Genomic DNA, 23,844 nt, shown 5'->3' with positions numbered 1-23,844 from the left:
TCATCAAAACAGGAGCAATGTTCCAGCACAATTCCTGACTCACTTACAGACCGATAAAAACAGTGTCAGTGGTACTTTGACTGAGCAGGAAGTCAGCAGTTGGGATTTCCTGTAGTAATGATTTGTTCACTTACAGGTATGGTAGTATATTATGTTCCCCAGCAGCCTCCTTCCACTTACTGTAATATTATAACTCACCTAGAGATTAACTCAGGTACCAAGAATGTTCAAACAGCTTCTATTAGCAATCCACATACCTGAATTAACCCTCAGTGGCATTTCCCAAATCAACTCAAAAACTAAATTGTAAATGTCAGGTTCTAATTAAGCAGTGTAAAAACACCCACAGATATTTATCTATGTAGATGCATTTGCATACTATGTGACCTATGTCATGGCATAAAAAGCACCATCTTAAAATTGAGGATACTTTTAACACCAGCTTTGGTTTATCTGAAGTACTATCTAAATGGATAGTTTTAATTTTAAAATATTTTTTGCAGCTGCCTTTTTCTCTTGTTTTGCAATAACACGCAGGTCTGAAAATAAAATTACATTTGACCCACAAACCATAATCAAAATCTCATAACAGTGGTTAGTTTTGGTTTCGTGGAAAAAATGAACATGCAAGGCAAACAATTCAAGTGCAAATAAGAACTACAGTATTTCTATACTGATTTATCTGGTTATAAATGGTTTGAGTGAGGTTCTGTATACTTGTAATTTGTGATACAGTAGGTGGATAGGCTCCTAGTTTAATTTTGGATTCTTGTGTAAAAACATAGTGCAGGTCACAAGACAAACACACATTTCTTGTTATGAGAGGAGAAGGAAAGATTGATGGGAATGAATGATAAACCACCTTCCGAGCTCCGATGTCTTGGCTTCTCCATGGCATGGTGGCTAGATAGTCTGGGAAAGAAGAAAGAATATTGCTAGTGTGTGTTTTTCACAACTGCTAAAAATTAAAAAAGTTAATTCATGCACGTCCTCAGTCCTGCCCTGGGTGCACTTCATTTAGACAAACGGACACTGTCAAATCCATTCAGATAGCAGTAAGGCTAATGTCTTTTTTGAGCACAGCAGTTCAGCTGTTAATGTTTGCGTGTCTGTGCGTGTCAGCCAGAGCAGTAAGAGGAGGTAGCAGTGCACCAAACGCCCTAGTAGACTGGTCACAGAACACTGGCATTTGTTTACTCCTCCAAGGATATCTTGGTGGTGAGCTGTTTCACTACAGAGGGGCAGTCCCTGACTAAGCAGGCTGGCAGGCAGTAAAGACTGGAGCTGCCAGTTGCCTGTGTAATCTGAAACCTGAGGCAGCGTCTGAGAGGGCTGGCTCTCAAACAGTTACTTCTGCCTTTCTCAAACATGCTAACACAGATGCACACGCGTTCCTGTCTGCTCACACTCAGCCTCTGTGCCTAACTTCTCGGACTACTGGCTGATGCAGCACGGGAGAGGAATTGTTCAGACCCATGTGGCTCTGCTCTGCTGAATGTAGCAGCAGTCCCCCTGGAGACTTCAGCTCTGCAGATGGTCTGACCATTCAAGAGAAAACTTTGTGACAGCTAATTTCAGCTCCACTCTACTTCCCCATTTTAACCAGCAGAGAAGCTACCGGGAGTTATATGGAGCTGACAAAAACAACCTTCTTTGTGAAGTGAGCCTCTTTTCCTGGATTGATTGCAATTTTTTTTATAAAAGAGTATTTGTGGATTGTTTCTTTTCTCATTTTGGATTACTGAGGCAGTTTCAAGGGTAGGTATACCTTCTTGTGTGATATGATGTGAGTGAGTGTGTGTCTGCAGACAACCATTAGAGGTCACATTCTGTTCGACAGGACAGGTTCCCTCTCTCTGTCTCAGCACTGCAGACCTAAAACAGCAGCTGTTCCTGAAACAGCAATTGACAAGAACTGTCTGCTTCTTTTCTGTCTGTTTCAGAGGATACCAGTAACATATTTTATCATGTATATTTTATATACTGTATGACAGGTTTTATTATTGCTGCTGCTGTTTTTTGCATGGGTTTGTATTCAATGTTTGCTTGCCCATTGTCACACTCTGACTTAACAGCTGGGGTATAAATTAATACCAGCACAATATATAATTTGTTGTGATATATAGGAACAGAATCTATCATTTTCTGTTTTTAATTGCAGTTTATGTCAGTGTTAGTGTATTGTCAGTATTAATGTAATTAATGTTGATTGATATGTATCAGAACACATAAGGACAGTACATTGCTTATGGAAAGGTGTTTTTAGGGATACTAAGGAATGGATATTGATTATTTTGAAACCCTAAACTAGGAAACATATTTGGAATATTTTAACTCAATACTGGTTAAGCTCCACTGCGGGAATACCTGTCTTGTCTCCCACAAATCTTAAAACTGAACATGAGTGTTTCAGTGTTAATCTAAAGATGGAATTTACTGTATTCTGTCTTTTTAAACTTAAGGTTTCTTGACATCAGATTTGTCAAAGAGCACAATAATTAGCTGCCTAAATTAATTTTAGGCAAATTCATTTTTTTTAAAGTTCAACTTTGAGGTATTTCTTGGCCTATTAAATGCGCTAGGAGTCAGTCTTAATTGTGTCATCAGAAGCATAAAGCTTGAACTTTGCTACAATAAAAAACAATCTATCTGAGGAATTTCTTGAAATGAACTTCATAATATTTTCAGGAAGGACTCTTACTTGTACCATTGTACTTATATTGTACTTCTATAATTTGATGCAAAGCATTTTAAAAAATTATAAGATAAATATAAGAATTTTATCACTCATGGGGACAGGATGTTCCAGGGACAAGTGATCAGTCACCTGAAAATGAATTAACAGTCTAAATATGCTTCTGGAACATCTGATATTAAATATTGGGCACCCATTCTTATGTTTATTTATGTCAGTCATTAGGTCATCATTAGATCTATGAGAACGGTGGTGTTAGATGCATTCCTTACTGGATTAAAATAGGTTGCTGGATCACAATATACCGTACAGTATATCAGGTATCTCTAAACAAGCTTTGCAGAAGGCACCATCACTAGTATTATTATTATTCTCTGTGCAGAGGCGCTCAATATAAATGTGCGCAGCATTAGGAATGTCTGCAGTGTCCAAACTTTGCCGTGGCTCAGAAGGATCAGATTGCTGTCAGCTGTTCTGAAAGGTTTTGCTTTGTGTTTGCTTTGACCCTGGTCTGGTCATGTTTTAGACCAACAGGACAGGGATGCTTAGGGATCTTAATAGATGCTATGGAGGTTTGGATGACTGTTCTACATACCCTGAGAATTATAAACAGCCTACTACTGTATATTTCTTTTTAGATGGGAATCATTCTCTGTAACAAAGTGGATACTGACATAGTGTATGCAAGGCTGATATACAGAACATAAATATACATGATGCTGTCTAGGTTTTGGTTAAGTAAATGTTCGGAGCTGGAAATGATTTAATGGGAACCCTGGGTCTATTTTTTATATTTCAGGTAATTAGCAAATTATGTACTCAAGAAAGTTGGCTGTTTGCAATCAGGCTTAGAGTCAGTAAAAACCAAGAGAGCATATTCAAGTAGTTACAAGTGTCTTAATCTCAACCTGAACGCTTCTCACTAGTCTGAGCCTGAGCCTGAGCCAAAAAAAAGAAAGTCATATTTCTTATTTCTTTCAAATTATTAGGTGATATATATATATGAATATATGATTTATGTTGTTCAGAAAAAATAACACTTTGCAATTGTTAAATTATCACCCCTTGTGGTATCATAATCGTGTCGTTTTGTTATCCTTTTTCTAAACGTAATCAGTCTGTATATTATTCTGATGCTTTATGTTGAACAGCAAAAACAAAATATGTGTGGTACTGTAGATTTCTATTATATTGTATTTTGTGGCCAGATTGACAACATTTCAAAGTTTACCAAATTTTTAGGACAAATCAATTTAAGTTTACTATAGTGTGAGGTTATATTTCCATCTTTAACCTGCAATAATTTTGTTTTTACTTAGAAGGAAGAAAAGCTTGCAGTGGAGTGAGAAAGTTTTGTGTGCTGTTAGTGAGATGTTTTCTATGTCTCTGTGGTATTTTTAGCACTTTTTGTAGTTTCACTGACTTGCAGCCATCTGTAACGTAACCTGTCACTGTGTGGTCTGAGAACCATTGCTATAGAGGAAACTGCCAGTGTTGGACAAGCTATGACACATGTCCTGGAGTAAACAGTCATGATACTGTAAATCGAGTGACACCATATCTGATTATCTGACACAAATTGCCTCCTAAAGTAAGAACTGTAATGATAGTGAAAACATTTCACCACCACATGCCACTGCTTTTTATGCAAACCAAGTTTCTTATCTGAGGGAGCTCAGGCCTTGATGTTGATCCTTTTCAAAACTGCCAGGGAATACATTTATTGTCCTTTACTAGGAGGTCACAGCATTTGAAATGGACCTGCTACTAAGTTGCTTGTTTTAAGTGTGTTCCTGAGTCTTTCTCTGACTGAAGCAGTTGACATACAGTACACATTACTTTTACTTAATCTCTAGTTAACAACAGGCTATAGAAGACCTAGAGACCAACCGATTGAAAAATTGGTGCAATCTTCATCCTGAGTCCTATGGGGTCCTTGAACCTCCTTGGTTGATGTGAAATGTTGTAACATCTTATAAAATGATAAGTTTTGGCATTACCTTTCAAAATATAATACATCAAGAACAATTTGTCTGTATTATTCCACACTTAGTTTTGTGCCTGCAATAATGCATCTTAATGCAATAATGCCAGAAGCCATATCACCCTGCAACTCACAACTGGCAACCCACTGAAGCTAAGCAGGTGTGAGCCTGGTCAGTACCTGGATGGGAGACCTCCTGGGAATAGCTAAGGTTGCTGCTGGAAGAGGTGTTAGGGGGGCCAGCAGAGGGCGCTCACCCTGTCCTAATGCCCCAGTATAGTGATGGGGACACTATACTGTAAACAGGTCCTTCGGATGAGATGTAAAAGCGAGGTCCTGATTCTCTGTGGTCATTAAAATCCCAGGGCGTTTCTCGAAAAGAGTAGAGGTGTAACCCCGGCGTCCTGGCCAAATTTCCCATTGGCCCTTACCAATCATGGCCTCCTAATAATCCCCACCTACGAATTGTCTTCATTATTCTCTGTTCTCCTCCCCACTGATAGCTGATGTGTTGACGAGCGTTCTGGCACACTATGGCTGCCGTCGCATCATCCAGGTGGGTGCTGCACATTGGTTGTGGTGGAGGGGAGACCCCATTACCTGTAAAGCGAGTGTCCAGAAAAGCGCTATATAAGTGTAGGCAATTATTATTATTATTATCTTATTTCCCAGAGGTGTTTAATGAGCTTCAGGCTACATTTGACTGAATTGAACTACATTATGACTGGTAAAACATTCTGGTAAAAAGTGAAAACTACACAAAAAAGTTACCTAAACGTCTACACAAAAATGTTTCTATATTCCTTGCATATTACATCCAAATTTAAATAAAAGGGGTAATACCTACCGTACTATAGGTCTACCACATAATTAAGAAAAGAAATTAATACAAGCTGAATTCACTCTGTTCAAATCTAGATAAAATTCAACAGAACAAATTGTGTATAAATTTAAACTATTTGGCAAACACAGTTATTATATGCTGTATTTCTTTAATTTTTGGGATAATGTTTTGGTTTAGCATACTGTATGTAGTAGGGATTTTGGTGCTTCAGAGTCTTCACTGCCATAGTCCAGGTATGTCAGCCAAGCAAAATGTCAGATAGATGCTTGTGCAATTATTCTATAGCATGAAATAGAAGTCTTTATTTAGCACATATATGAAGAAGAACTCTTGCTAAGGAGTAAACCACTCTGTGGATTATATTGGAGTTTCAAAGTCAGATTTAATTTTTGGGCAATTAGACTTCAAGAGCAAGCCAGATAACACCAATCAGAGATCAGTGGAGGAGTAGGATTCCAACAAGGATTTGGCATTCCATATAACTGCAATAATGAATGTTGGGAGTTTCTAAACTGAAAGGAAAAAGGGAAAGAATGAGTCAGAACCAGCACAGTTTCCAAACACATCTGTGATGTCACTGGAATCACACACAGCTTTCACATTTATAGAAGAGGTCCATTTACAGTATGATATATTAACCGTAGAGGTGCCTTTTCTGTGATGGTGTGGATTAGTGCATAGTGTATACAGTATGTATAATCCATTGTTCCCAAACACTAGAAAGCTCACACCTAATACTAATTTGTGTTTTGTTGCAACTCAGGAGAAACAGGAAAATTAATAATTACCCCTTGCCCACGTAACTAAATCTGCAGTTAACACCCTGTACTGCACGTGATACAGCAGAGTTAGTAGCTCATGAATGTAATATTGTATAAGATAGAGTGAGATGGAACAAATTAATAGCATATCATTTGAAATTAAAATAAAACAAAGGGGCCCCCTAGTGATACAGACAAAAAGTGTGGTCTTCCCATGTCTTCTTCCAAATCAACAAGAAACACATGACCAATTATCATGATTTTTTCTCCATTCATACCAAATAAATGCATAAATTGTCCATCACATACAGTATATTCAGAAAAGGATACAAAGTTCTAAATTTACAGAAATATCTCCTCTTTATCCTCCCATGTTTTGATCTGGTTGGGTAACATACTCCTGTATGTACTGAATTTTAATTCTTTTTTCTCTTCTGGAAGTTCCAGCTGTATTTATAGTCAACTACATACAGTAATATGCGCAATATTTCAAACCGGTTTTCACATCAATTGATATATAAACCCCACCACTGTTATATATTTGCTAAATTGATATAATTATAAACTTGGCTTTGAAAGAATGTCATACACAGATTAAATGAGTTACTTTAACCTTGACTAAAGTCTTGATATAAATATTCACAATTCTGCAAGGTATTAACAATGTGAAAGCAGACTTTATTTCAAGTAAATAGGATTTGTGAAAATTACCTTTTTATAGATTTCATAGTGAGATGAAATCTATAAATCCATAAAGCGCTAAAAGCAAAACAGACCAGATGGGTCAAATGTTTTTCCTATCTGATCAACGTACATTTGTGTGCTGATCATATGGCATGTATGATTTTGTGAGGTTCCCAGAATTTTTATATACACAGATAACTGTGGCTAAGTGTACAGTAATTCACCAGATAAACGTTAAGGGTTAATGTTGAAATATTTCATGAAAACCATTGAAACTTGTCTCAGCTCTATGGTTTAAATGACTAAAAATGCTCCTCTTGATAGGGTCCCAGTATGAAGCAAAGGCTGAACTCCATATTCCAAAAACAGCTAGAGTAGTCCGGACCTGAGCCAGCTGTGTGATTCCCCAAGGACTGGTAGACATTTATCTTACAGGTAGATTTTTAATTAACCAGTGTTTGTGACTCTGACACAATGCCCCTTTGGATTAAAAGTATAACAAGTGAGAATTGCCTAAGCCTTCAACACCTTGACAGTGCTGCCTGAGTATATAGAATATAACAAAAGCTGATTTTTGTGACATTGCATAATGTGGAGGATGTATTTATATTATTAGCTGAGAGTGATGGACAGGGGTGATGATCAATTTGGCTTAAGAAATTAAGAGGAAAAAAAACAATTTTAAATGATATATTTGTGTTTGTTATATCACTTACAATTTCTCTGTTTCTTTAATTTTACTTTTGTACGTCAACAATATTAGAAAAAAACATAAAATATGTATGCTATATTGTATGTAGGCAGTATTTTTATTCTCCAATAAATGATACCCTTATACGTAGGAGTCTGAAGAGCAGATACCAATTCAATCTGGTATGATGGATCTTGTGACTCTGAACTGAAAGCCCCCTGTACGACCCCCCTGTAAGCACATATTCACACAGGAATGTGTACCTCCTAACACTTCAGTGTAATTTCAGCACAGGCTTTTAGTTTCAGCTTGTTTTCTTACAGTTTCAAATTCCAAGATGGGTCACAAACTTGAGGCTATATTTGTCTTGGGTATTTGTCTATGATTCCTAATGCTTTTCCAGACTTAAAATATCCAAACTAGCATTTAAACAATATACACTATGAAATCTTTTTATCTTACTGTATTTATGAACACAGTATATACAATATGTAATTGAATATAATAAATCTAGCACTCCTTATGAGCAAAATAAACGAGTGCAATAGAAGGATATTCTTAGTTTGTTATACTCTATTTCATTTTTCTAGTGTAATTTGCTAACTATTTATCATCAGGTTGTAGTAGTTAGAAATGTGATTTTATTGGTATAATTACAGATGGTTCATAAATTGTCTGACAGAACTCATTCCTGCTAATCCAACAGAGAAAGAGGCTTGGAGGCACCTCAAGTAAACACTGCCAGTCTTCTTAAAAATCAACACACAATTAAGAATCAATTCACTCATGCAAACATTGCATGAATATATTTTAACAAAGATAGCTCACTACCTCACAGGAACAGCAAACAAATAAGGAAGGCAGGATGCACAATACTATAGCTGGAATTGACCAGAAAAAGAGACTCTCCACCTATAACATATATTGTTTATCAGCTTTTTTGCATGTATGGTCTTAAGTGATATTTTTTGCTTAGCAGACTCTCTTATTCTCTTATTATTGTAAGGTTAGTTACAATCATTATAATACAAGGACAAATAATGTATAATTGGATATGTAATATGATACATAATATATGCTATATTACATATTTGATACATAATATAAAATATGTAATATAGTATAGACAAAACAAAAACAATTAACCACATACTTTCAATATGTCATCAAAATAATATTAAGAACAGATAAGTGATGGGATAATCCACATGGAGTGGAACGGTAAGGATAATTCAACATCACAAAGTGAAATATAAATTTCCCATTGGCCCTAACCAATCATGGCCTCCTAATAATCCCCATCTATGAATTGGCTTCATTACGCTGCTCTCCTCCCCACTGATAGCTGATATGTGGTGAGTGTTCTGGCGCACTATGGCTGCCGTTGCATCATCCAGGTGGATGCTGCACATTGGTGGTGGTGGAGGGGAGTCCCCATTACCTGTAAAGCACTTTGAGTGGAGTGTCCAGAAAAGCGCTATATAAGTGTAAGCAATTATTAATTATTCATTATTAAGTACAATATAGATATGTACATACAGTATACACGTACTGTATGTAGTGGGAAACAAAACAAGAAATCCGTCAAAGAAGGGGGCTGCAGATTTCATGTGCATAGAAACCATACCGCAGTTATCTGAAGAACAGAAAGTCTCAGATGTCACCTTTCTACCACAGCAAAGTACTGTATACAAAGAAGATATCATATTTACTTTTACATACAATATTCCATAATGTTGACATTGTCATTAATTTAAGAAATTTTAATGAATATCTAAACTAAGCAACACTTTGGAGAGAGTAATTATACACAGGCAAGATGGCTTTATATTTCTTTCTGGAAAAGATTGGGCTGCAAGACTAAACAGATTTAGATTTGTTCAAACTGATACGGATTAAACAGGTTGATTTCCAAAACTTCAGTCACCTCTCCAACATAAAGTAAAATCACTAAAAAGAGGATGAAAAGGGTTTATCGGTTGTAGGCTCAGACAAAAAGCAAAACATCCAGGACAGGATTATGGAAAGCTGTAGCCTATCCTGAAAGCATGGGACACAAGGTAGAAGACACTCTGGATTGAATGCAATTGATGGCACAATTTAGAATTGTCAGTTAAATCCATAGATGAACACGGGGGAACATGTAAACTCCACACAGACAGCCATGCATTGCATTTATGAAAACCAGGACCTTGGAGCTGTAGGGCAGCTACACCACTGTGTTGCCCTTTGACACATCTGTTAGCTGTGTTTTAGAAAATTCTTGCCTGATCTTGGCACGGAGGGGGATTTATTTAGTAGAGAGAAGCATCTTCTAAATAAAAAACGCCTAAATAATTTTTTACTTTTACAATACATACTGTACATAACACTTAATGGAGTGTAGAAATAACATGGTATTAAATGCAGGGATTTCAGCAAAACAGGAGCAAGTTGCATTTATTATTAAGAGTAGCAGAATGTCACCACTGTAACTGTATACAGTGGTATAGCTAGTGGTGCAACATAAGAAGATAGGATGACATCTTTACATGATGCACATAGCATTTACAGTATATTGTACTGTACATCTGCAAAACAAAAAAAAGAATACATTTTCAATATACAGTTGTTGTTTTGAACCACTACATTTCAAGACATTGCTGCTAGGTTTACAGTTCTTTCTTAGAAATGCATCTTTCTTTTCAATTGTCAGGAAGATTAGTCTAACTGCTTCCCTTCCTGGTCACCATTTGACTATGGACAGCTAATTTATACAGGGAAGACAAATCTCCTTTATCACCATTTCTCTTCTCTAGATCCTCTAACGAGCAGATAAACAGTAAAGAAGAACAAGGGTTGCAAAGCTCAGACCACAATTTTCTCATATGTAGTCATCACAGAGAACAAACACCCTGTATCAAATTGCTTTAAATTTGTGATTAGCACTAGTCAGAGAAAACAAGGTACTGTATACAATAGTTATTGTGGAAGGCAAATCTTCCAATCCCCAAAGAAGACGTACAAAATATTTTTCATTATAGTATGTATGCCTGCAAATGTATGAGTCCATGGTATTCTTTGGAAACGTTTCTCCCGCTTTAATGCTAAAAATGAAAAGTTTAAAGGTGTATGTCTAATTTACTTCCCTGAACCCAGCATCTTTGAAGTTAATTCTCCACATGGAGTCATTAATCGAATGTGCAACCTCTGAATGAGAGGCATAATGAACATTTTTTCTTTATTTCTTTCATAGACAAAGTTTTATAAAATCAAATTACCTTCAAATTTTCCAGCATGAACAAACAGAAAATCTTTAGAAGTAACATCAAAGAATTTTCGATTCTGGGAGAGATAATTAAATTTTTGACAGCTCGAGTGTTGTACAATCCCAGATATATGGTACTGTATAGTATATCCGTACTCATGCATGATAAATACAGTATGTGTTTTGGCATAAGTTATTGTTTAATTTTAGATTGTACAGTAAGTAGTGCTATGGTGATGGAAAACTTTTGTCTGTACCTGTATTGAGTTCACTGTGCAGTCTTCCATCTCCTATGAAAAATGGATCCTTGTCTTTTTGAGTTTTTTTTATTGAGTTTAAAAGTAGTAGTTTACCAGTCCTACTCATTATATCTGACGGTGACTCATAATATACAGTAGTATGTGGTTAGAATGAAACAGGGCAGACTTGGAGAGATCTTGACTCTTTCAGTGTTTTGTTATTGAATATACAACTGGTGTCATAAATATAAGAAAAACTGTAAATCTTTATGTGTTCAAACTCTTTATTGTTGTATTGTCGCATGTAGTTTTACCACAGTTTGAGAGGCATTCTTGAATTTGCAGTCTCGCACTTTGGCTGCAAAACTATAGCAGCTGCCAGGCTGGCACTTAGGCACGGGGACAGACACACAGATGGTTAGAATAATGGGTCTGGTAGCTTGTTAAAAGCAGAAGGAATAAAAAATTCATGTTGCTGGGAGTGAGTAATGGGCTTATACAGTGTATTGATTCAGATAAATACAGTATATACTGTAGTTAAAAAATTAACTTGTTTTTCAGTATGTCTCACATTTTTATAAATGCATTTTAGAGAAATATTATTAATACTGTCTCTGTAGTGTTCATTACAGCAAAACCAAGCTTTTTTGTTGGTGTGTTTGTTACATGGGTTGGCCATCACAACTATCCACAGAAATAGTGACAAATCTGTTATCTGTAAAGAAGACAGATAACATGATGTGTCTGCAGAACATATTGAATTGTGCAAGCACAGAAAAGCAGTGACACTTACTTGTTGTTGACTGTAAACTGCATAACAAGCAAATGCTTTTTGCTGTGTAGACAGTAGTTTTGTGTAGATGGCCTCTTGTAATGTCATCGGCACAAACACTTCATGTTTCTTAGATACATAAGAAAATGTAAGTTGATACAAATGGGTCTTAGGCATTAAATGCAAGACTGTGCGTACTCAGGAAGAAATGTGGTGTAGTAAAATAGATTTTTCTGTAATTTTGTATTTTTTCACAATATATTTGGGAGAACGCATTCTTTTCCATTTTCTCTTATTGTTATTATCCTACTGTAAAAGAAAACATACTATGTAGAAATTAGTTACCTTTCTTCAGCCAAATGTACTGTACATTTAATAATTTTTACAAACCTTTTGTCTGTTAAAAAATACAGTTACCTTAATATTCACGAATTCTCCATGAATTACAGTTTATTTGAATTTGATGTTTTTATAAGCCTGGAGATAGAGGTCTCCTTCCTGACAAAGGATGTACAAATAAGCCTTGACTGAATCTCCACAATAAAAATGTATTTAATTAATCAAATTTTTAAAAAAAAACTTTAGCAGGGAAAACAGTTTTGTATTTTGATAACAGCTATATTGTGTCCATCTGTAATGGTTATTGTGTGTAGATGTTGAGAATGTTCTGGAAACTGTGAATGAGTTCTAAAGGAATGGTCTGATACATGTGCTTGAAATGTTCCAGGTGTTCTGTTTGCTCTAAGTTTGGGAAAACTAATTGTTTGAAATTTCATGGTCTATGAAAGCAAGTTTAGTGAATCAGCTAATGTTTTCTAAAAGTCACACAGCTAATAAGCTCTGCAATTTTAATACCATCCCTGATGTAAATTCTGTGGTTTTGACTGACATCTGCTAAACAATCTCTAGTGCATGTGTTGCTAATTTTGAAAGTGCACTCATTTTTTTAGTCAGGTCTTCAGTAGCTTAGGAATATGTGTAAAACTTTAACAGAGTTTAAAATATTAAGAAGGGATAAAGTACAAGTGTTATAGACAAAGAGGTATGCTAGGAAGGCCAGACACATTATACAGTACATGCTACTTACTCCATGGCATTTTGTTCTGGAACAGAAGTGACCACAAGGACCACTGTATTTCTTGAATGTATTAAAACCATATGAATTGCTTTATTTCAAAACCACAAGGACATTTCATACTGTAAGCATTTAAACAGCAATAGTGGTGAACTTTAAAGTCATGTGAAAGGTAGGAATTTTGAAGTTGTTTAACTTACACACATGCTATCTCAAAAGGAAAAACAGTGCCAGAAACACTGCAGGAAAAGAGATTGGACAAATAAAACTAAGAAATTGAAAGTTCAGGGTTCAGTAAGCAAACGTTACATAAAATGTAAAGATGCTTTTTACCATGGCTTTTTACCAAAGTCAGAAACAACCACTGTATTAGTTTTATGTGAAGGAGCGCAGTGGCGTGTAGGCTTTCTCACATCTCTCAAGCCCTGGGATCACCACCCCTGGATTTTAGAATGCTTATTTGTACATCACTACTTACACTACTGTAAATACCTATTTATTCATTTATTTGTTCAGTGTCTACTCTTTACATTATGCTGTCTGTTCTAGTGTATTGAGCACCTCGGCCCAGGAGAACCTATGTTTCATTCTCTCTTGTACATCTGTATAAGTGCAGAATGACAATAAAGGGAACTGAACTGAATTTGCCTTTTGAATGGAGCTCACATGTTCTTCATGTATGTGCACTGAAATACAGTAGATTGTTTTGCCTTCCATGATAGGTTTTGGTTTTCTACAACCCAGTGGTGTAACTTGCCGATTGTGTGGCCCAGTGCAACCATTTCTATGGACCCCTTCCTCCCCCTCCCCTGACATCACACACTAACAGCACCATAATCAAATATAGTAGCCTACTCATTCATTTAAAATTTCTGAGCCTTGAACGCCACAAAATCCTCAACCACCCCTCTTACAGATACAATATACTGTCCTGCTTTACTTTTCCATCTGTTATATTTTCAGTAAATTGTCTATGATAGGCGAACAAACACCTTATTTGCTACTTAGTCCTTAACTGCCTTCCACCCTCTTCTCAAAGTATCTGTTCTGACAGCAACCGTGATCTCACACTATTGTGGAATTTTGCTACCAACTGATGGGGAACTGTGCTCAATGGTAGTTCTTCTTTCTTGTAATCAATTATATCTTCCCACATGTTGTTCACTGCTCGATGGGCATTGTACTGCAGAAGCATTTCACTTCTAACACGAGAATGCATCACTGCTTTGTCATCCTTATTTGATTTATTTTAATATTCATTAATTCATTTTCTACCACTTTATCCAAAACAGGGCAATGGGGGACCCAGGGCCTATCTCAGCAAGCAATACGTTTATAGTATTCTCCTTTATTTAAATGAATTTTTGTTCATACAGTACTATTTGTGTTGGTGTCTGTTTCATAAGTCTCATTGGATCAGGCTGTCTGCTAAACAAAAACATGATAATAGTTTTCAACAGTTATGGTGGGTACACAATGGGAAAGTAAAATGAATTGTAAGATATCTCTAGTTTCAGAGTTTCTTGGTCAAGTAACAGGAGGTCAGATCAAACTGGATAACTGGCAGCTATTTCAAATTGGCCACAAGCACAAAGTCATGATCATCATCCAGCCTTTGACTCAGTTCAGTGCCTCAGGGGGACATTGTCACACATTCATCCCATTGCTATCAGAAAAGCAGGGTTCGAAAAGGAGAATCCACTGTTGGAATGGGACAAAAAATGTATTGACATTGAGACAATGGCTGTTTACATTGGTTGTTTGTTTTGGCTCATTACTTTGCCCATTAGTGCTGGTAGTCTGGGCACTGACACTGACACTGGTCCACTGAGTGTGATGACAAAAATAGTGGAATGACTAATCCTGGTGATTAATTTGTCAGAGCTTGTTGAGACATGGCCCCACCACCCCTAGGCTTGGCAGTTCACAACCCTGATACCAAGGTTTGACACTATAGTTATTTTTTGGGGATGTTTGTGTTCTGTTGAGATTTTTTATAGTTTATCAAAACAGTATATCAAAACAGCTTCTTTAGCAAAATGAAGAGATTCAGGCAGCACCAGTGCATGTTGAAGGAGGTGTGTGTCAGGGACTTTCCTGTGGTTGGTTTGTAGTATGGAGATTTTTGATGCTGACAAGATTTAATTTTTCATCAGAGCATCTGGTATAAAAAGGAGAAGTCATAGATGGAGTGAGAGAGATAATCAAGTGAGTTTTTGTCCTATGTCCTAAGCTTTTAATTTATTTTAGTTCACAAGCTACTACTTTATATTCTGTATGATATACTGTACAACTTCTGTATTCCAATTTAAAAGCTGGTAAAAATAATGTCAGCATTCCACATTGTATACACATGAAGATCATTTCTCCTAGACATAATGTGTTTAAGTGAAATAAAGGAGATAGATGATAAAGTGAGAAAAAGACAAGCAAAAATAAAATAATTGATTCTGTAAGAAACAATCTGAGGATTACTTGGCCTATTGGGAGGGTTTTCATTTCAGAACCACTATCAATTGCAATTTGTCCAGTCATGAGATCACTGTTATCCTCCCCCATTAACATACTGCCCCTTCTTCATATACAGCATGGTTCAACAGTTTGAAATGTCAGTTACAGGGATACTTAGAGACAGAACAATACTTTTCCTTCTTCTCCACAGTCATACTGTACCAAGATTCTTTAATGTCTTTGCATTCCTGAACAGATAACAGTATCGTTTTATTGTACTGCAGACATTAATATTTATATACAATTGTGTTATTCTCCTTTTGCAAGAAACATTGTATGAGTAGGGATGGTGCTGCATGTTATACCATTTAAGGCTGCTTGAATTTTAAATATGTAGGTGTTTAAGCACATATTTTTACTTTTAAAATGTTCTTATGGAGTGCTATGTTTCACAAACAAAGCTGTCCAAATTTGTACCCAAACCACAATTTTTATAGAATATCCACACCTTTTGAAGATTTTACAGACTTCATACTAAGCTAAAACATTAAACTTCTATTACAGAAGTTCCTTATCTGTGTCTGTAATCTGTTTCTCAGATAGTCAAGCTGTTCTGAGCAAAGATATTAGCAACCCAGAGTTCAACTTGTGTAAAAAATAGTAGGGTTGTTCCCAGGCTCTTTACATGATTCATCAAAGTCTTTACAATAATTGGAAAAAAATGAATTCAGGAAAGCCCACTGACAGTCTTTCCTTTATGTCATAAAACATATTATCATATATAGTACATGCTACTGTATATCCTCCTTAACTGTACTATCTTCTTAGTGAATGGAAGACACATTGAGCTGCTGCCTCACCTCCTCATTAGTGTAAAAATCATATTATGAAAGACAGTTATCTATTGAAGGACACAAAAGTACTGGTGAATCTAAGGATTACAGTAAAGACATCTTTTTCTCTTAGTAACACATGTATTCTCGGTTCAGTTTTGGTGGCATTGATGACAAAATTATAGATTAAAGGATTTACCTGCCTGTACATGCTTTTTTAAATTATTTCATCATTTGTGGAGAGGAGGCTTCTGTGATGTTAATAATTAATGTTTTGAACTTTAAGTGGAAGACTTTTAATTTGTTATCCACTTTAATAGAACATTTAATCCAAAGCATTTTATTTAGGTAAGCTGGTGAATTATGTGTTATTATGTGCTGCTTTAGATGTACTTACAACAGGACTTTGGTTTTACAACTGATCTGAAGGACTGCCTGTTTATGACAACAGTGAATTGGGACCTGAGCTAGGAATCAGGATCTTCCTGGTTACAATGCATAATTCGATCTTTGGACCACCTATTCTACACTTCAGGACTGTTCTCAGGAAAAATAAAATCTGGTTCCTTTGTTTAGATCTGTTCAAACAGTAAACTAATCTAAAAACTTCAAATACCAGTTCTGTAAAAAAAATATGTTAAAGATGAGAAAGAAATATAAATCATAAAATAATACAGATACTCTATAAGGAATATAAATCAATAGGTATTATAACATGAGAAAAACCACACCACAATAAAAAAGGTAAAGTCAATAGCCGAGTCACAGTGGCTCATCAGACTAGAACTCATCTTGGTTTAAGTAGCGTTAAACAGCCCAGAGAGCATACGATTCTAACTCTGGATGGGACACTGGTCCATCGTAGAGATTATCTCCCCCCAGAATGCAGGTTTCCACTTACACAGCTGGATGGACTGGAGAAACTGGGGTAAAATACCTTGTTCAAGGGCGCAACTTTAGCAGGGACTTGAGCCTGCAACTGGCCAGTCATAAGCCTAAAGGCCTGCCTTTGTAAAACCTACAAAGATATTAGTGATCCAAATATGTTGTTTTTTAAGACAAAGTTATCAAATCAGGTTAAATTCTATTTAAATGATAGTGATTTCCGTGTTACTTTAATACTACTGTCATATTCAAAAACATTATAAATAATACATAAAACATTGTAGCTTGTTCTGCAGAATACTGTATATTGTATTCATAGGTTTCTACAATAGATCCCCTGTAAGCTTGCCAGGAACTGAAGGTGATTTCAAAGTGGCAGTGTTACCAGGGCATCTTTCCACCTGTCAAAATGGAGCATTTAGCTTTGGACAGGAAATACCACCCCTCTGCTAAAACACAGCAAACTAGTTTTTAACTCTGCCATGACAGTTCTCCCAAATCAAGCTCTGTTATTTTTTCAGAGTTCACATTTGCATGCAAGGTTACATGATGTACTTCACTAAGCATTAATATGACTATTTAGCAGTCTGCTTTAGGACAATTTATGTTAATTCTGCTGGCAGACATCTGGCCTCTGCTGTGTACAAGACCAGAATTAAGTGCATTTGAATCATACATACAAGGATGTCATAATAATTTCAGAATTTGTGTGAAATAAATGATCTTGTACTTATGGGAAACATGACCGGTAATATTTAGAACCTTTATACCTAAATTAGATGATTCACCTTGAAAATATTTTACAAATCCAATCAAGAAGAATCAAATGGCCACTACTTTTATACATTCTGTAATCAGTATGTCATTGGGAACTACATTCATCAATGTAGTAATCATCATTTGCATAGTATGTAAGATACTGTATGTTAAAATGGCATGCAGCAGAAATACTGTATGATTTCTTTTTTGTTTCATATTATTGAGCTTTCACAAATCTGATTAAAATATTTGACCTTCAAGTTAGGTGTCAGGAATAAGTGGCATGAGTTTTTCAGAGTAAATAATCCCACAGTATTTGGACAGTTCTCTAGCTTTCCTTCTGGTAGGAAAGTTACTGTTTCTGGCAATGGGCGAACATGATAAATCATAGCTTTGAAGGTTTGGCATAGTGACAGAGCTATAACATGAAGCAGTCATCATCTCTAAGATGGTCTGCCTGCTTCAGGCTAACATCTGCATGGTCTTCCCTACTAATGTCTGCAGAAAAATGTGCTTGGACTGTATGTGATACCATGGAGTTGTGTGTCACCCAGGGTATGGCAACAAGTCTGTCAGATTTCATATGGCAAGCAGATTTCCATATCAATTCTTGAAGAGTATTTCTTTTCTTGAGGAGAAGGAAAACTAGATCCTGTAATTTGATTACAACTCTCTTCTAGTCTTCTGATTTATAGCTAAGGCAGTTAGTTTTTTTAAAATAATTTTACATTGTCCCAAAGGGACATTTTGGCAAAACATTTTGGTCTATACTGTATAATATATATATCTTTTGTTTAAAAGTGTTCTATGGTGTAATGTTTAACAATTATGTAAAAGAAATATAGATGTCCTATGATATTTAATATGCTTATAATAGAGTATTCTCCCTGAATGTACAAGGAACCTACATACAGTATGGCAAGGAACATACTGTATAGCAATAGTGTAATTCTTGTGCTCCAATTTGCTGTATCTAAAGTGTCTAGTTGAATGGCCGAAGAATAATATGACTGGGCACTGGAGTGATTTTCTTCAAAAATATGAAATATGTCTATGAAAATCAGAAAAAATGTAAAAAGACTTCATTTCATCTTCCATTTTAGTAGAAAATGCAGTTTTATGTCAAAAAAGACCTGTCACTTGAAGTGCAGCTATTAATTTTGAGGTGACTTTGTACTGTAGTGGACATTATCAAAAATGTCAAATAGTTAACATCAACTGAGTGTGAGTCTAAGTCTATATACAGTTTGATATAACTCTTGATTTTGGGAATATTCTGAACTATTTGGTGGTAACAGTGACAGTGCAGTATCTCTCTAATGAGATAATACATTTGAGATATCCTAATGAAATAGCACAAACAGCTGTTCTTCACTTGTTTTTTTAGATGCCTGAAACTGAAGAAGTACACAAGGAATCAGAATATGCCTCTGATTAGTAATACTTTTAGATTAACATTCAATTATCATATTTTGTGTTAACATTAGTTCACAAACAATAAATTATTATTGTCCTACAAGAGTAAGCAGTATGGAGTATATTTTGGCATCACAAAGATCTTGTCATATATTTAGCAAATGTAAGCAGCAATATGTAGAATCTCAAACATGTCTAGTGTAGTTTGGTACAGTGTGATGCTGTTGACATTTGACAATTTAATAAAATATCCTATGCAACTCATAAAAAGTCTCCAAGCAAGATTTGACACTGGACTATTACCAACGGTTTAAGAAGGACATTCAAGGAGAATTCTTGAGATAGTTGAATTCCCCTATTAGAAGTTCTCAAGAAGAGGTACAGTATTTGCTAATTTGAAACTATTCTAATAAGGATTCTGCACTTAAAATTAGCAAATTTTCAAATACAAACTAAGTGGAGTTTTTTTGCATTGTTTGCTTAAGCACAATAGACAAGATGAAACAAGGCAAAATCCAAAAACATTACTTCTGTACCTGAGACAACTTTCAAGATGGATTGATTTTAACGATTTCTTGGATGTCTCTAATATCCAGAATTTTTCCATGACTGGTATTTTCTCACTAAATTGTACATTTGCAGAACATTTAGGTCACGGGTGTTATGGTGTTGTGGAAGTTCTACCTCATGGCTCTTGGGGATGTCTGATTCCGGGCCAAGTTTACATGGTCTCTGCGTAGGTTTTCCGTGGTGCTCTGGCTTCTTCCCACGGAATGCAGACATACTGTCTAGGTTAACTGGTGTCTCTGAATTGTCCCCATTGAACTCTAAGTGTGGGTGGCATGCACCCTTGTGCCTTGTGACCGTTGTCTGTTGAGGTAGGAACCAGATTACTGTTACCCTGTTTTGGACTAAATGGATATTGAAAATGGATGGATATTTAGCTCACCAAATGAACCAGAAGCAGTTAGTTACATTAAGCATTTCAAAACAGGACTTATGACCTGGTTATGTTAATACAAATACATGATGTAAATCTGTTATATTTGTGCTCTTCTTTTCTTTCTAAATCAAAATTTTTCTTCCCATTGTGTATCCTTTGCTTTGTAATGTATTTATTTTGGAAACAACAAGAAATTACAAAACTACTGTAAGTCACATGCATATTTTAGTTACACCTTGTAATGTATGTACAGTCCCACATAATTTGATATTTTTTAATTGCTCAGTATTTTATTTTGGGTCTTTCCAAATATCATAAAACACTTTTAGACACCAGAATAATCTTCACATACAGTAGGCAGAGATGTTTTTAAAAATTGCTCTGCCATTCCATTTTGTATCTGTTAAGGACTAGTCTGTCTCCTTAAAAACAGTGCAGTTTAATTTAATAGGGCCAACTTTACTGTTTTAGCATTTTCTCTGGTATTAAAATGTTTTCACCTCTTTCTTCCTTTGGAACTTTGTTTAAAAATGTTATGCATTAGAGCTATACAGTATGCTTTGAGAAATTAATTTGCTACATTTCTTTGCAGAAGAAAAAAGAAAGGCAACCTCTATAGAAAGATACTAATGACCACCTCCACACAAAACTCCTTGGTCAAAGCATAGTTTCAAAGCTACTAAAACACCCAAACCCTCTCATCAGGAGCATCTATCGAGCACACGATTTGTTATTTTAAAATCTTTGTCCATACAAATCCTCACAGCAGAAACCATAGCAACCACACCTTCCCAGTAACTGATTTCCTGAGTGGTTTTAGTTTTTCACTGGCCACTCTACCTGGTCTGTTACAATAATCAATCAATCTTAGATGTTGAAGGTCCACTCCGGCACGTCCACTGACCTGCCACCTCTGTACCATGTAGCCTGCAATGGACTTTGAGAGCCCTCAGGTCTCTCCTATCTCATGAATGGTAATATGTAAAATCCTGCCAGCCAGCTACTATTCCATAACGAAACCCTGCCATCTCTGATCCACACACTCCCTGGCAGAAGCTACTGTAGCTATAACGTGTTGCAGACAGACATTTACTGTCTGCACTATCACACACACACCCCTACATACCACTACACTCCAATACAATACTACAATCTAGGCTCTTTAGAGGGTGGATTGAACCTGTATTTCTTGTAATATATACTTTCCATAAAAACATTTTTATATAAGAATCAGTAACACCATCACCTTTATCAAAACTTTGATTTGTTTGAATATTATTTGAACAGAATTCATTTTGCATTTCAGTATCTAGATATTGGTCAATGAGCTTTAATCTTACAGTATATATTATAACGCGCATTAGTAGTGGAGTTCTTGAGGGGATGTTGTACTTACAGTGCACTTCGGAAACCAACTTCTTAAGTTTTCGTATCAGTGCTGCAACCTCTTTTTTGGACTACAGGCCCATTAGTACACTGAATATCTGAAAAGACAAAATTCTTTATTTTAGAAATGAGAACTTTCTATAAGTTCTGATTGCACTCTTGAGATTCATTAAATCTCACTAGTTATATAATAAAATATATAAACTCAAAAAATAATTTTGGGATTAATGTAACTGCTACACGTTTAGAAAGAAAATGAAAACCTACTTTATCTCACATATCTAAAGGTAATGAATATAAACAACAAAGTGACTGTAATTCACCATTATGTTCTAATGCTGAAGAAAAATGTTGGTTTTCTTTCCTTGAATATTATTTGGTTCAAAATTTGTTCTACAGCAAAAGAGTTAGCAATTCTGACACAATTACTACTACTGTGTTACTTTGGTTGGTACATTCTTGTGTGGGCAAGGGCATGTTATTATGTGCTGAATGTTCTTTTGTGAAAGAACAGCACTGTATGTCAATTACATATAGTATCATTGAGAGCAGAGGTTAAACTGCCTCAGCATCAATGTTGTGGGGTAGGTCGTTAGGAGTAGTTTGTTTTGCTCTACTGCTTATAAAGTATTCTTTCTTGTTTGCTTCCTGTTTTCTGCTGCTATTATAACCATCTTATTAGTTAATTTTCTGATATGATCTCCAAAATTTGAAATGTAGGTTTTGCATACCTAAGTTGAAAAGGCACTGCTGTAGTGCTGTATCAGACTGTACTTCAAATGTCCTTCCTGTTATTTGGTTGGTGCTGCTGGAGTTACCTTTATGGCACTTTAGAAAGTAGGTTAGCTCCCTGCTGAGAGAAAGGGAAAGAAACTGGGTTAGCTTCTCCAAGAGAAATAAATAAAAAAAACAGTTGGAGGTAGTCCTTTGTCAGGTCTATTAGTCAGCCTCTATAAATCCAGGTTTTGGAACAGCACATTATTAACCTAAAAGTCTTCATTTCTTTTCTCTTCCTTCCTAACAGAAAGGTCTATACGTCTTATAATGGACGAACAGAGTGGCTCCAACAACAGTCCCCAGCAAGGCAGAAGCAGGCAAAATGTCATTAGGTGTGGGTGGCTAAGAAAGCAAGGAGGCTTTGTCAAGACTTGGCACACACGCTGGTTTGTTCTGAAGGGAGATCAGCTTTATTATTACAAAGATGAAGATGAAACAAAGGCCTTGGTAAGTAAACCCTTTACAAGAAGTTCTTCTTTCTGCATTGTGCAGCTCAATGGACTCCCAGTTAGAACTCTCCAGGTTCCCAGCAACTAGATGTGGGAAGACAAACAGAAGTATCTTTTCCATTTTATTTCATGAAAATGAACATCATTGTATGTTTTAAAGTCCAGGATTTTAATTCCAATTGAATTTAGAGTACTTTGTATCTTGAAACAGCATACCAATTTTTTTTAGTTGTAGATTCTTTTGCTCTACAATGCACTACTGTTCTGTCTATAGCATACCAAGGTTTGTTATGGGTTCACATAGCTTTAAAGATACAGTAAAATACACAAAGTAGCAATACAGTTTCCTCTCTGTATCTTACAAACCTTATTCCTGAATTTATGGAAAACTTTGTTGCCCTGGAAAGTATAACAATATTATCATATTTTCATGATAGTGAATACATGTCTTTATTCCTTGAGTACATTCACCTTAAAAGCAGATACAGTATGACATAAAAATACTCTAAAAGTGTTTCCTTTACAGTTTTTCTTTTAGCTTGCTCTTTGAGGTAAACAAGTTCTAAGATATTATCAGACATAGGTTCCTTCAGCTTATTTCCTTCTCATCATTTTTCGCTAAAGCGGTTGTTAGAGGAAATCTTCACTGCAGGAAATCACATAATTTAAGATAAAGCAGCATTAGCTAATAAAAATCTGAGAGTAACTCCACCACCACTACCCACTGGATTGAGAACATGTTGATGCCATAGCATTGCTTTATACAGCTGTTCTGACTGAAGTCAAGGGGATAGAATAACCCCCTTAAGGCTATGGCAGCGGTGTCTGTGTTTGTGACCTGAACCCATAACCTTCAGGTAATGGGTTCAGAAACTAAGCTTCAGTACTAGTCCCCTCTGTTTCCAGGTCTCTCTTAAACACTCATTAAGCAAGTTAAGTATTTGACCTACAAA

General features: G+C 35.9%; 1 protein-coding gene across 2 annotated transcripts in view; it reads left to right on the top strand.

Annotated features, from left to right (window-relative positions):
* Positions 1-1,276: 1,276 nt before the first annotated feature.
* The window catches only part of arhgap24 (Rho GTPase activating protein 24), a 132,798-nt gene continuing 110,230 nt past the window's right edge, over positions 1,277-23,844 (top strand). Inside the window, exons 1-3 of one of the 2 annotated variants that reach the window (XM_015340178.2) lie at positions 1,277-1,758; positions 7,293-7,403; positions 22,690-22,889. In XM_015340178.2, coding sequence (XP_015195664.1) covers positions 22,710-22,889 — 180 coding nt within the window. In that variant the 5' untranslated portion in view covers positions 1,277-1,758; positions 7,293-7,403; positions 22,690-22,709. The remainder of the gene's footprint in view (positions 1,759-7,292; positions 7,404-22,689; positions 22,890-23,844) is intronic. The other variant, XM_006627143.3, reaches the window with a different exon arrangement.

The sequence above is a fragment of the Lepisosteus oculatus genome, chromosome 3 (genome assembly GCF_040954835.1).
Source record: "Lepisosteus oculatus isolate fLepOcu1 chromosome 3, fLepOcu1.hap2, whole genome shotgun sequence".
Classification (NCBI taxonomy): Eukaryota; Metazoa; Chordata; class Actinopteri; order Semionotiformes; family Lepisosteidae; genus Lepisosteus; species Lepisosteus oculatus.
Note: the sequence above shows the minus strand (reverse complement) of the source record. Positions and strands in the feature narration are given on the sequence as shown.